Source organism: Trichomonas vaginalis, chromosome III, assembly GCF_026262505.1.
Source record: "Trichomonas vaginalis G3 chromosome III, whole genome shotgun sequence".
Lineage (NCBI taxonomy): Eukaryota > Parabasalia > Trichomonadida > Trichomonadidae > Trichomonas > Trichomonas vaginalis.
The window spans coordinates 15,189,576-15,204,861 of NC_067205.1; the positions used below are offsets into that span (position 1 = coordinate 15,189,576).

Genomic DNA, 15,286 nt, shown 5'->3' on the forward strand with positions numbered 1-15,286 from the left:
TTTATTACCTTCCTCAAATTTTGTTAAGATTGCGAACTGTCAACATTCATATGATAGGTTGAAACGCTGTTTTTATAGGTTGTAATATACCACAAAGTTCAAAATAGTAACTGAGTGCTGGTCAATTTAATTCATATCATTCTTTTAAATCATCTTTGTAATAATTTCTGTTCTTGCTCAAATCCACTTTTAGAGCTGAATTTTTAGAATATTACAATACATTTTTTAAGTTTATATTAACTCTTTATATAAAGATAAAATTTCAAATCTGTTATGAACAATAAATTTTTGAAATTTATATTCCAAACAATTTACTTTATGCCAAATTTAATCTTATCATCTAAGAAATTCTCAAAAACAATAAGCAATATAACATTTATTTTCAATAAATTTTTGTATAAGGAAATAATAATAAACAACATAAGATACCCATATATTCAACAAAATTTGATTACATTTCTTGATAATTCTGCAGTAGAAAAAAACCGAGGAAATAGTATAATCAAAAGGTACATTCACTAGGCGATAACAGTAAAATGGGATGAAAATAGGATAAATAGCATCCATATATAGTGCCTAACAATATTTATACGGGCCAAAAAAAATTTGGCTAGAGATTTGGCGAGTTATAAAATTTAGAAAATTGAGAGGGATTTTTATTTTTGAATTTTTTTTTGGAAAGTTAAAATTGCGATTAAAAATCGATTTCCAGGAGAACTAAGCATCTCATCATATATTTAAATCGATAAAAATTTATAATAATAGTTGAATAGTATAACAACGTGAAATTATGGCTGAATCTACAGAAAAAATGAACATATTTGACATTTTTGAAAATTCATACGTTAGATGGTGACAGACTCATAAACTATACTTTAGCTAAGATTGATATATGGTTTCAACAACACATGGTTAAAATCGTAAAAATATTTTAGATTTAAAAAAGATATATATGGTAATATAATGGAACAAAGTCAACAAATAGCAGTTAAATATGTTATAATTAACTTTTTATTAGATCCAATAGTAGATATCGAATGGTTTCCAGCTTTATGGTTAAATATTTTCTTTTCGAGCTTCTCTTTAACTGTTGTATTAAGGTTGTAAATTTTTGATGCTAGAAACTATGGAATCTTCTTTGCTGCTGCATTTTTCTTGAGAGTTCTTGCAATTTCGAATAGATCTGCGCATTGTATGAAATGGAGGCTTTAAAATATCTTGAAAACAGAATAGGAGTGCTTTTCCAAAGGAATGCTGACTTGTAAATCAGAGAGTTTCAAAATTGAGAGCAAGATTATCATCATAACTTTCGATTTTGCTGCGAAAAAGGAAGACAAGTAATTAACAAATCATTTACTGTTGTTCATCAAAAGAAGAAAACTTTGATAACAACTAATGATGATAAAATCAAGCTATCTTTTAATATTTTAAATTGATAAGACATTCAAAATATTTGAATGGTTTAAAATATTTTCTTTTAATTTCTATAAGATATTATCATGATTATATAATCAAATTTAAATTTTTATTCAAAAAGGCAATATTTCAAACTTTTAATTTCAAAAATCTTAATTCTGCAATAAGTGTATTTAATTGTAGCAAATTTAATGATCCTTCGTCATGCTTAGCAATTTGGAACTCATAAATTAATGATTTCTTCAAGTAAAATTCTGCATTATTCAAAAGTCAATAATTCTCTAGTAACTTTTCTTCAAACCCAACCATTATATTATATGTATAATGGAGAATAATTGCAAAGAAAGATAGCCGAATTTACTGGGTAGTTCGGGCGCGTAAAGGGTTGGCGTCCTAAGGCGTCCTGATGTAAACTATTCAATTTTTGAGAAGTTTACACCATAATTGAATAGTTTATGGCGTCCTGAGAGGAGATTTCAATGGGTATGGCGTCCTAAAAAAATAGAAGAAAATGATTTTTTTCTCGATTTTTCTAGAAATTGAATTTTTTAAAAAAAAGAAAAAAATCAAAACGTATACATTCAAGAAAGACTATAAATGAAGATTTTTCTATTTTTTTTCATTCTAAAACATCTTGAGTAGGTGACAAAAGTGCATACTCTTAAATTAACCTTAAATGTTTATTTTTCGATATTTTCGGTATTAACCTTATTGTAAATTTTTCCGGTGATAAATTTATCACACTGAGGTTATTTTTCCGGTGAGATTTTTAACCTTGATTTAATGAAATTAATATATATAAATTTTATTATTTTAATTTCGAATGAGTATAATAAAATATTTTTTTATATCGTCAAAACTCTCATCACTGTTGTGATTCCAAATGCGATTATTAAGGTTCAAGTCGCTAATGTTTTGAATGAAGATAGAGCAGTAAGAATTCTTACAAGGGCAGGTAATCAGATTGTTGAGCAAAGAGCTTCAAAACACGATGAATGTTTGAAATTAATTCAACACATTTTGGAAATTGTCGAAAGCCGAAGGATTGAACCTAATGTCCTTATTCCATCTTTGAAGACAATATTAAATTTGGCACAAAGAAGTTTAAAGGAAGAGTAAGCAAGATTAGATAATTTGGACTTTTTTTAAATTAAAATGAATAAACAGTATATTTTTGAAGTGTAAGCTTATTTACCTGAAGCTATATTACTTAATATAACATTCAAAGTATTATTGCTATTTATTGGAGAACAAATTTATGTAATTTTCACATGAAAATTGATAAATTTGTATTTCCTTATGATAATCAATTTTTGTATTTGTAGAGAGTCTCCCTGCATGATATCAAGACTTGGCTATTGGTCTTTATCCATTTTTGAAAATTGTATTGTAAATTGTAAGAATTTCTGAATACTACTACTATAAAATATAATTGCTTATCTATGTATATTCTCCCTGCATGATATCAAGACTTGGCTATAAGTCTTTATCCATTTTTGAAAATTGTATTGTAAATTGTAAGAATTTCTGAATACTACTACTATAAAATATAATTGCTTATCAATGTATATTCTCCCTGCATGATATCAAGACTTGGCTATAAGTCTCTATTCATTATGAGTATGACCCCATTTTTTTACAAAAAGTGCCGAATTGCAATTTTGTCCAATCTCAAACATCTTTTTTTTGGATAATTTTTTAATAAATATGTAAGAAAGATTGAAGAAAAAGTAAATTTACTTTAAGAAAATTCGTTTTACATATGTAAGACCCATAACAACTATAAATATTCAATTATTTAAAATAAAAAGAAAAACAGATTAAATGTATCTCACATCAAAATCCATTGACCTAAGGATGTTAAGTTTCTGTTTTTAAAAGTTGATATTTTTTTAATTTTAAGAAAATTAATAGCATGTTATTAGACAATAGGAGTGTAATGATATTGACTAAAAAGAAATGAGAGAATAGAGATATAATTTTGATAAGCAATATTGCGAACAAATTCTGAAGTAAAATCGCGATCAATAATTGAAAATTACGATCATGTACTGAAAAATGACGATCGAATTGAATGAATAGAATTATATCTAAGAAAAAATAAATTTTATTTAGAAGATGAACAAAGAAAGGTGTATGCTAAAAATCATTTAACAATAAATGGAATAAAACGAAATTGTTAAAAGAAAAAATGAAAATTGTTAAATAATATATTATTTTTTAGTCATAAGAATAAAAATATAGTAGTTATAAAAGGAATTAGACTTCATATATCAATTCTTTTTCTCTGTAGATGTGGAACGTTTGCTTTTCGATCTCTTTCGATGAACTTGAAAATATAAGTTATTATCGCTGAGAATCCTTTCCGAAATAGGAGCTTTACGTTTAGGAGGATTGTCGGATGACTTTTGTTTTTTATTGTTTGATTTTGTTGTTATGGAAGATTTTTTCTTATTTTTTTCAGAATTTTGCTTGCTATTAACTGAAACTTGTTTTGACGGCCCAACAATAGCATTTGTAGTAGGAAGAATTCCCAATAACGAGCGCATTTTCGATAATTGTTTTTCAATATGATCAAGAAGGTCCAGCTTATGTTCTAGATTACTAGACATTTGATTTGTAGAAGGATGGTTTTGATTTTCTGGTTCTAAATCTGTAGAGTCTGCAATATTTGAATTTTCGGAGCGAATTGGAGCATCTGAACCTTGATTTGTATCGGCTTGCTCAAAAATTAGTTTGAATTGGAGTGGATGAATTAAAATCTGGATGATTTAATGTTTCATAAATAATGCCTATATTTTTTTCTCTTTTTTCATTAATAAACTTAGTGATCATTGTATCTTTATCTGTTAGATCGATCGATTTGAGTATATCTGCATCATTAACTGGAATATTTTCGAACAATGAACTCGATTCTATGGAACCATATGGAGAAATCTCGTTCTGAGCCAAGAATGATCACTTACGTTGTATTGTTTGATAGAAAAAATTGTTTTCTCAGTTCTTTTTGAAAGCAGTCAAGAATATAATTTTTGTAGCTATCAGTGATAACGGTTTTTATATGGCGCTCGATCTTCTGGTTATTTTTGATGGCGTTATATTTATCTAATTGGATTTGAGATATCTTCTTAATAGCTTCATAAATGTTTGGATGTTTTAACGAAAAAATTCTGAATGCATACTCTCGAGGCAATCATTAGTGAATATTGCAGTTGCATTATTATATTGAGATATTAAATTGTAGTGCGGCAACCAAACTTTGTTGAAATAATCAATATAATCTTTGATCGAATCAACTTTATTTTGATTAATTATATGCATTGTAAGTACAAATTCTTCATGAGACATGAATGGAGTAATAGAATATAGCTTAAATAAAGAATTTTGTATAGTATTGAAATTTTTTGTATAAAGTGCTACAAGTTTCCTGTGCAAAGCTTGTTTGAAATGAAATAGGCATCCAATTATACGGACTTTAGGGAAAATTTGTTGAAGTGCTCTCCGCAACAAGGCGACAGGCAAGGTCTTACCCCATCCTCAACAACTTGGGACACTTGAACCTTAACCTTCGGAATCGCGGTTCAATCTCCATGGGCAAGCTCGTCGCCGGCATTCAATGGGTATGGGTTCCAAATCCAGGCAAGAAGACGAAGGTCAGACACATTGACGGTGACAAGCTCAACAACCGTAAGGAGAACCTCGAGTGGTTCTAAGAGTAAAAAAATTTTATTTTAGGGGGAAACCCCAAGTAAATTTAGGTGTTTATTTGGAAAGTATGTTAAATTAAGGGTAATTTGCAAATTAGTTCCCTACCTTTTGAATTGGCTCTTTCGTTATCCCAGTTGCGTAGGAGGTCGTCCCAGAGGAGTTGGTAGAATTGCCAATCCAAGGACGATTTGTCCTCCCAGGCATTGAGGATGTACTGCTCGTAGAGTTTCATGACCTCTGCCTTGCACCAGACACCCTCTCCCTTGGAACGTAAGGCTTCTTCGAAGTGCTCGAATGCGATTGGCTGCGTGACCATCCGAAATGACACTTTTTGTCCGTTTGGTCAATGTTTTGTGTCTCGTGCCATAGTCGATGAAAATACAGACAAACAGGTTATATATGAGTTTGAGACCAAGAATGGGTTGAACTCGACCTGTCCGATTCAAAGACTCCGAGGGCGACCATGAAATTAAACGGAAATTTAGCTAGGAAGGAATATAAAATGGACTGGTTGCCACCACCTCCACCTCCACCACCTTTACCTGTTCCTCAAGTAAATAAGCCTTTCCCGTTCCCAAGAATTCCCACATTTTAATTCAAATTCGAATAAAAATTTTTTATTTCATGCAATGTTTTATTTCTGTGCCGTCTTCAAGTATGCCCCAGTACTTACGCTTGGAGAGGACATGAACTTCGGTGAAAATTTGTCCAATTTGAATTGACCCATCTTTTCACCGACCATGCCCATTTCAATGAGTTTTGTTGTACCCTTCTTCGTTCGTCATGAGTGCGTCAATGTTCTCATAGTAAACCTTCACTTTGGATTTGACTTCGGAGAAGAATTTGTTGTAGTTGTCAAGGACTGCCTTTGCGAACTGAGGGTAAGACCAATGTTCGACAATAGGTTTTAATGTGGTTACTAAGCACTTTGACCTTGAGTGAATTCGTACTTCAAAACAAAAGGAGAAAACCTTTCAACAAAGTTGTCGACCTTCTCATAATGTTTACTCTTCATCTCTTGAGGTTCTTAATGGAATATCCCCATGTCGAATTCATAAGCAATTTGAGTGTCATTGCAAGTTTGGGGTTTGAAGCTTTCCTAATATCATACAGTTTGTTGTATGACTTTTCCAACTGTATAGTTCCTTCCCGGAATTCACCATCTTCGTTTGGAATTCCAGTCGGAATATATTGGACAAACCTCATGTATGCAGCGTTAAGGTCGACATAGTATATCTTTTCGTTTGAGTCGAACTTGTCGCAACCAATTGGTCCAGTTTGTGGAAATTCAGTGAGTCTCTTATCTTCTGAGAAACTTCTCCTGTTATCTCATAAACATCGTCGAAGCAACCTGTTTCATATAAAACCTTCTGACCTAACTCAGATGCTCTCCAATACAATTTGACGTCAATTGGATGTCTCATGGAAGTTTGTTTATAGCATCTTGAAGTTCTTGCAACCCAATTGGAAGTTCTTCTGGTTCAGGTTGGTATCCGAACAATCCAACTCCTTGTGGAATTGTGTACTTCTTTTGTACTAGAACTTTGTCTGGAACAACTTTTGGTCTTGCTAACAGTGAAAAGTTTGTTTCGTCTTTTGGTACAAAAGTTTCTGTCAGCTTGTCATCTGGAATGGTTCCAACAAACCTTTCTCGAAAAGAATGTTACAGCTCTGACAATGTTGCACTTGCCTTTCCGAACAATGGGTTTGTAAGACTTTCGTTCAACATGAAGTGGTTGTGGACAATTGCAATCTTCAACCATGGTAAATTGAACTCAACAACATAGTCGTCATGTGAAGAACCTTAGCTGTAGGTATGTTGACTCGGATATTGACATTTGCCAACGGTGCAATTTTTGCCAATTGACCTCTGAGAATGTACCTTGTCTTACACATGACTCAAGATACTTCATCTTCTCATCTGTAACAAGACCAAGTTCCTGAGACATGTAAGAATGCAAGGTTCATTGACAATTGTTTCAATTGAATTGTAAATTCCATACCTTGTCAAGTCAATGTCAGACTTATTTATGAAGGGGAAGTATCCAGCATGTTGTCTGACTGCTTGAGGGTTAGGTTGGTACCATTCGAACTGACACTTGCAATTCCTTCAATTGCATTCAAAATGTCTGAGTCGGAGTCAACCATTTGTTCTCTCTTTGTAGTCTTGAAAGCGTCAAGAAGTTTTGCAGCTGTTGTTCATTGCCATTTGCATAGAAATGTGACCATCCAAATCTGTTATGGTCAATCTGAGATTGTATCCTTTCTTATTTCCGTCTTGTATGGCAGCAAGTACACCATGAAGCCTTCTTTGTTCTTTCTTCGTCAAAGTTTACTGTAAAGGTTCGACCAGAATGTAATTTGACTTCTAACTTCACGATACTTTTCATATGCATATCTTGTTCTTTCCATGGGAGCCATGACCATCCTCTGCACTACCTTTTTTCCTTCTCAAAGGATGCAATTGTTCGTCATGTTTCAGTAGAATCTGGCAAAGCCGTCGTGTCCTTCACTTGAGGTTCACTAACATCGAAAGGCATGTCCATAAGACGTTCTTCTTCTAACCTCTCTAGCTGTTTTGGATAATTTGCACGTGCTGTTTCCAAATCATTTCGTAGCGAAGACCAGCCAGTTTGTCATAGACTTTTATGGTCTTCTTTTTTATATTTAAACTCTTCGAAACTCTCCAACCATATCTTTGCAACTCTGCTTTTATTCTAGCAGATTTTCTATCCATTCTATATGGGGGCATTTTTTATAAAATAAAAAATATTTTTTTTCTTTACTTTACATAACCGCCTGCTGCCATAAGTCTTTGACGCCACCCATACAGCTAATGAAGGTTGACTTGGTTTAGTTTCCAAACTAAACTTTGTTTTGGTTTATCTTCAGTTTTTGGTTTTTCTTCTTCTATCGGTTTTTCGTCACTTTTCGGTTCCTTTGACTTTACCTCACCTGCAGGAACAGTTGTGTCGTCAACATCTTCATAAATATCATATGCCATTTGTTTTTGTTTTCCTTTCAACTTTTTGTGTTTGTTGTAAAGTTTAGAATATTTCGACTCTAAGTCAATGAGATGTTCTATAATGAACTGTTGGTCAGTGAAGTAAACTTTTCCATCTGTTGTCTCGAAAGCTCCTTCACTTCAATATTTTATTTGTGAGAGTCTGTTTCTTTTTTGAGATACTAGCCGTTCCATTTCTATAAAGTGACTTTATAGTTAGGGTTTGTATTTCCAGACCTGGCACTTTCTATTATTGAATTTTTCCTTCATCTGTAAGTTCTTTGACAGGTTTTGACAATTTCTGAATTTTTGTTTGTGGTGTCAAATCTACCGTTTCAACTTCTTCGGTCATTTCATCTCAGTAAAAAATTTTAGTTTGGTTTGTTTTCAAACTGGTTGTTGTTGTTTTTTAAGTCGGTCTAAAACTTCCTGAGGTATAGGAAGAACTTGACAAACACGTTGTGTAACTGCTGGAAGCCGAACAAATCCATCTTGAACCCATTTGTCTCAATGCTGTATTGTTCATTTCATCTCAGTAAAAAACTTTACATTCCCACGTTTGAGGCGGTTGAGGTTGGTTATTGTTTACCCACTGTTGTGCATGGTTATATCCTCTGTTAAAGAATCTTTCACCTTGGTCCATATAGTGTCCTGCTTGGTTATAGTAGTCATTTGCTTTGTTATAATAGTTTCCTGCTTGTCTTCCTACATTGTCCATCCATCCTTGAACTTTTCCTCTTGTTTCAGATTTGGAATAAGATTTGTTTGCATCTCGTGCTACATCCAACCTTTCTGTACAGTTTGTATAATAGGTTGTGCTTTCTCTTTAAGTATACCTAATGTACTCAAATCTTCCTTCCAACTCCAAATACACCTCTGGCTATTGTTCCAACTGCGGGCAAAATCTGGATGCAACTCCTGCTAATGCGCCAAATAAACCCATTTCTTATAGGATAAAAATGACGAATCCGAACAAGGACCCTATGTTTCTAAAGCGACAAAGAAAGCACTCATGGTAAAAATCTTTAGTTCAACACCAAATGCTTGGTTTATGGATATCTTGGAAAACATTCCGAGGTATAGAGAAGATGGACCACCATACTGGCTAATATTTGTCGGTCAAAACACAAGATACTGTGAAGCCATACCATTTATGGTCCAAAAATATTTTAGATGTGAAAACTGCTTTGACAATATTCGTTGACAAATACCATCCAACAAAACTGACATCTGACTGTGAAAGTTCTTTCAAATCAGATGATATTAAAACTATCTGCGTTCAAAAAATGTAAACCAATATTTCATTGTCGACCAAAACATTCTGCTCTTGGTGTCATTGACGGTTGTATAAAATGTTAAGAGACTTAAACCAACCACAAGGTGGTGAAGCAAATGAAATGTCATATTATGACGACAAATATAGACACTTCTCCATGGCAAAGATGAGAAAGTTTAAATATTTACAATAGCCGTAAACAAAAAGGTTTGGGAAACCACTCCCCGAAGAAATGAAAAACAACCCTGACTTAGAGAAAGACTATATATTTAATAATTTAGTCAAAAGAGACAAACAAGAAAGAATGCCGGGCTTCAAACTTCAGAAAAGGTGACAAAGTAAAAATAGAAATACCTAAACGCGACCCATATGAAAATACTATTGACTATGACAAACAATGGAACCCGACAGGTACTCACATTCGTGTTCGTAAAAATAGAAGAAAGTATACAGAGAATATTATGAAGTTTTAGGCAAACATGGCAAAATGTACACACTGCAAGCAGAAGATAAAACTACTATTGTCAGACCTCGTTTCAAACTTGTCAAAGTTCAAGGTGGTATACTTTCAAAACAGTTCCTAACAAATATAAGACAACTCCTGACGAATATGCTAAGAAGTTGAAAATGACGACTAAGCAATTCTATACCATGCGTAAACTGTCATGTAAGGTGCATGTATTCTTTACTTTGCCCGTTTTTGCGTATATCCTGAAACGCGATGTGTATGGTTTCCTCCTCCCTCAGTGTTACTCCAGTAACAATTTATAGCAAACTGAACGTTGTCTTTAACATCATATCCTTTACCTTTTGTCATTGCTGACAATCCCAAAATTTATGCTTATGCCAACCTGCTTGAGATGTACTTAAATCTATGTAGTGACTATGTGCAGGTAAATTTTCACCTGAAATCGTTTTACTTCCACCTGTTTCCTTTGAAGAGTTTGCACAATACAAAAACCTGTCGACTATTTGAGTCCAAGTTCCAAAACCAAGTACTACTTCTGTCTGGTAGAGTTCATTGACGTATAAATAGAGCCTATAGGATATAATGTTTGAAGTATTTCTGTCTTTAATGTTTGAAGCTCTGTTTTGTCTGCTTTCTTGTCATATAAATCTTGAGCAGTGAATTTAATATTATGTTCATCCTTCATGACAAACATCTTTACATCTAATGTTTCTCATCGTCGTATGTCGTCATCCGATGTTAAACCTTGTGGAAAGTTAGGAGGTTACAATATATTGCATCCCACCAGTTTCTTCAACCGTTCCTTCAATACTTTCTATAGCAACAGTTGTAAAACTTGTATGTGTATGAGTCTTATTTGCTTTCTTCTCTAACTCATCGTTAACATAAGTTTTTATCTGCTTTAAGGTCTAAACATCCTGAAACCCATCCTGTATCGGCTTTAGTTTTTAAAATCTTCGATGTCCGTTCATGGTACCAGTCAGCCCTTTCTATAATTTCATTATCTTTTTCATCCACATATTCCTTATCCGCTTTCTTCTCTAACTTACTAGCCACATATTCCTCATCCGCTTTCTTTTCAAGGCTAACGTTTAAGTCTGTTATTTCAGATATAGAATGTATATGAGTCTTTTTAGAATATTCGTTTTCAGCTCTTGTCACTTCACTTGACATTTTATTGTCAACATATGTTTTGTCTGCTAGTTCAGGATGAGTATGTTCTTTTGTTGCATAAGCATTGTTAGCTCTTTCTTCTTCTTTTGCTATTGCATCGTCTACATATTCTTTGTCAGCTTTGTTGTCAACATCTGTTTTCAAAAGAAGTTCATTTATAGGTTTCTCGTTTAAAGTTCCTTTTGTTGGATTTATACAGACAGTATTGTTCTTCTTGTCTTGAAATAGAAACTCATCTGTCATTGGGTTTAATGTCAGTTTTAAGTTTCCTTCTTTCAATGACTCAGATATCTTAGAATAGTTTGAAAAGTTTGTTGTGTTCTTATTTAGAGCTTGCATAATGAGTTGTCGGTTGTGTTGTATTTCTCTCATAGACGCTGTTTCATTTGACATTTTTATTATAGATAAAATATGCTTCCAATAGAAAAAGAAAATTCTAGAGTTGCTACAACTAAACCATTAGATGAACTTTTTACTAATGTCGGTCAAAAGTTTGAGACAGAGACCGTAAAGCATGAAGGCTATCGTTTTGACTACCCATTAAGATGGCTAAGAGACCCATCTGTCACAAAAGCTATTGGCTTTCGTAGAATGAAGTTTGTGTCTGTAGAAGATAAAAGTTTTCCATTTATTGTAAGGTTTCATATAGATTATATATCTGAAGGGAAACGAAAAATGTGGGAAGAAATTGAGCTAATACAAGTTGACCTTTCATCTTCTCTACAGACTGCGTTAAAAAATATAGAAGATAAAATAAATTCATGTTATGCAAAATATGCTGATGAATATGCAAATACCGAGAGCACACTTTATGTGAGAATTGTATATGACAAACAAAATTCACAAGTGTCATTTCAAATCTACGAAGACAATCCAAAGAAAGACGAACAAATATATACAGAATTCACTGCAATGTCATGGTATTATTGCAAAGAATGTTAAATCAGAAAGTCGAACTTCCTTTAGCAAATATTTACAGTCGATATGCAAAGAGATGAACCATATTTATTTAAGATGTGTTTTCGACCCAGCTGCTATTATTGTTCATGCTTCATTTTCTGGCGCCCAAAACTCTTTCTTATGCTTGGCAAATGACTTTTACGAAAAACCTACAAAGTTATACGAACCACCAAGTGGAAGTATTTCAGACTTTCAAGTATGGTTTACTACAGATGGAAGAAAAAGAATAATTCCATTATACCATGCGTTTTACTTAGAACTTAGTTTCATATACAACTACTATCGAACGGTAAAAATATAATTTTTTAATACGGTTGAGGTGTTGGATTTGGTTGCCAACTAGACTGTGGTGCAGGTTCAGGCTGTTGTATAACAGGAGCTTGTTCTTCTGGTTCAGGGTCTTTAGGTATAATACCAACGAACTGACCTACCCTTTTACCAATATTTTTGACTCCGTTCCAAATTCCTCTTCCTACGGTTTTTATTCCATTCCATATACCTCTTCCAACATTTCGAAAGAAGTTTCCAATACTACTGAAGAAACCCATTTACTATATGTAAAAATCTAATGTCCGCCTAGTCTCTTACGTTTCCTGTTGAGTTCCATAGCATTCTTTAACTGGAGCTCATACATTCTGTTTCTCCTCTGGTAGAAAACATATTCTGGGTCAACTCCTGTGTTCGCGTCATCTGCATAAAGTTGTTTATATCCCACTTCAGGGTTTGTATAAAACTCTTTCCATCTCATATTTGCATACCATGGTGGCAAACCTAACGCAGCGTCATTTGACATGGCAGTTTGCATTTGTACATCTGTTGGCACTTGACCATAGTTTGCCATTGCAGTTTGTATTCTAACTTCATTTGGAATATTCTCTGGGTTTGGTTGTCCAGGTTGCTGTGCATTCGCTAAGTTCTGTGCGTCCATTTAATATTAGATAAAAATATCTCTTACGAGTACATATACTGAACATTTGCAGGCATTGGTTCATCTTCATATTCTCTGTACTTTTCTGCCACGTCAAATAAATAAATGACACAATGGAAAAAACCTAAAACAAGTAGTCCTATTTCAAACCACATTTACTTACTAATAAAATTTCTTTGTTATGACACTTTCTCCAGTTTATAGGACCTCTCTCATATTCTATCTTGTCATATATAAACTCATAGTCATGTATGTCCTCTAACCATCTCATAACGGTTTCCAAACCACTTTTATCGGATGTAAAGTAAAAGCATGGACAGTTATGTAAAACGTCTAAAGTTTCTAAAGAGTCTCTCAAAGTCCAGTCTACTTGGTATTGAAAATCCCATGTGTTATAGAACGGCGGGTCCACTATAAAGAAAACATTTTCCTTGTCTTTATATTTTTCATACAACTCTGTCCAATGACATCTCACAAACTCTATACCCTCAATATATTTTTCTATGTCCTCTTTGAAAACATTTGTATAGTTAAGATATAAAACTTTTGACATAAGTGTTTCAATGTCATGAACTCTTATAGCACCACTATATAATAGTCTAGCAGATATACTATCCCAGTCTATATATTCTGCTTTTTTCAAAACCTCTCTCACAATATTTTTGTTATCTAATGGTATACGTTCCATCTTACCTATAGGTATCTTTTCTTTTAACTCACTCAATATTTTGTTAGTGTCTGGAATATGTTTGAGACGGTCCATATAGTTGTCGAAGTCATTGCATATAATCTTTGAGTCTGGGAATATTATATGGCACAAATGGGATATATAGAAACTTCCACCGAACAAATCTACAAATGTTAGACCATTCGGTAGTTTCTTAAGTTCTCTCAATATAATATCTTTACATCTACTCTTATTTCCAAAGAACGGTAACGGAGGTTTTGTAAAATTCATTTATATATAATAATAAAAATGTTTTTACCCGAAAAGTGACAGAAAAGTGACAAAACATGAAAACATATATAATTTGTGAAAAGCGACACATTATATAATGTTTTCGACCCAGAAGAAGGCTTCTTCCCAGAAGCAATGGAGGAAGAAGAAGAGTCCTCCGAATTCACACCAGAAGACTAACAATTTTCCGAATAAAAACTTCATTTATACTAAACATCTTCAGGGCTAGAAGGCACGAAGTGCCTGGAGGCCCCACTACCTTTTTTTTTTTTACACTGTTTACAAAATATGGTTAATTTTATGATTTCTTAAGGGTGCACTTACGCCCCTATGACAGGGCATTCAATTCAGGCGCTTTAAGGTTAAATTTTAATGGTGCTTCACGCCAGTTGTCAAAAATTTGAATTAAAGTCAGATGGGCGTAAGTGCAGCCTTAAGAAAGACTGATTTGCTTTTTTACATTTCTAGCACAAAGGATTGGTAAATTGTTATCAAAAAATGCAGACCTGAATTATTATTATTGTAATATTCTGAAATAACTTTAAGATTTACAATCTCTTAGATGAGATAGCTCTATTCCACTTCAAATTTATCATTGTTTCCTATTTAAAATTAAATAAGCTAGAATGAAATCACAAAGTTATCATATTCTATTTTTAATCACAAAAAAAGATTTTAGTTAATGTAGAGAAAATATGCATTAACACAAATAATGTCAAACTATTAATTCTGACTCTAAACGAAGGAAAAATTCCTTTAGTTCTTCATCGGAAAAATCTCAGAAAATGCATTAATTATTAAATTTTAATTATAAAAACTAATACTTAAATACTCTTATTTCAATTTTATTAGAATGTCATATTTTATGCAATCAAAAATTATACGAAAATTGCCTTATTTATATATGAATAGCTTATTTTACTTTTTCGAGGTAACATTTTTGCATTCAAATATTTGTGAAATTATTCAATCTTGATGGTTAAAATCAAATCAACAACATAATTACATCAATTTGTATATTATAATTTTATAAAAATATCATTTGGAGGATTGTGAAAAAGTGGTTATATTTGAATAATGATTATGGTTGATTTCAATGAAGTCATAAAGACCTTGCTTGTTTCCCAAATATTGAATTAAAATAGTGTTACCAGTGTACTTGTATTGATAAATATGCATTGCATTTAGCTTCAAGTCCATCCAATTATCGATTCTTAACAATTTAATATTTTTCTACGTCTTTAGTTGGATTTCTAAGCTCTCAAACATAAATTCTCCTTAAATCATGTTACACCAATGATGAATTTCTATTCAACTGGTTACTGTTTTATATTTTATAAAATTAAAAATTAAAAAAATCAGAGAAAGAAATTAACAGCAAGATAATCAATTAT

At 32.6% G+C, this 15,286-nt stretch overlaps 1 pseudogene across 1 annotated transcript, besides 5 other annotated features; it reads right to left on the reverse strand.

Moving 5' to 3' along the window:
• Nucleotides 1–505: 505 nt before the first annotated feature.
• Nucleotides 506–1,787: a mobile genetic element.
• Nucleotides 1,788–2,052: a mobile genetic element.
• Nucleotides 2,053–2,262: a mobile genetic element.
• A 3,473-nt stretch (nucleotides 2,263–5,735) lies between these two features.
• Nucleotides 5,736–11,004: a mobile genetic element.
• Nucleotides 11,005–12,571: 1,567 nt separating this feature from the next.
• TVAGG3_0705770 lies at nucleotides 12,572–12,912 on the reverse strand (annotated as a pseudogene). Its single transcript has one exon. A coding segment is annotated over exon 1 (341 nt).
• A 1,289-nt stretch (nucleotides 12,913–14,201) lies between these two features.
• Nucleotides 14,202–14,329: a mobile genetic element.
• The last annotated feature ends 957 nt before the right edge of the window (nucleotides 14,330–15,286 follow it).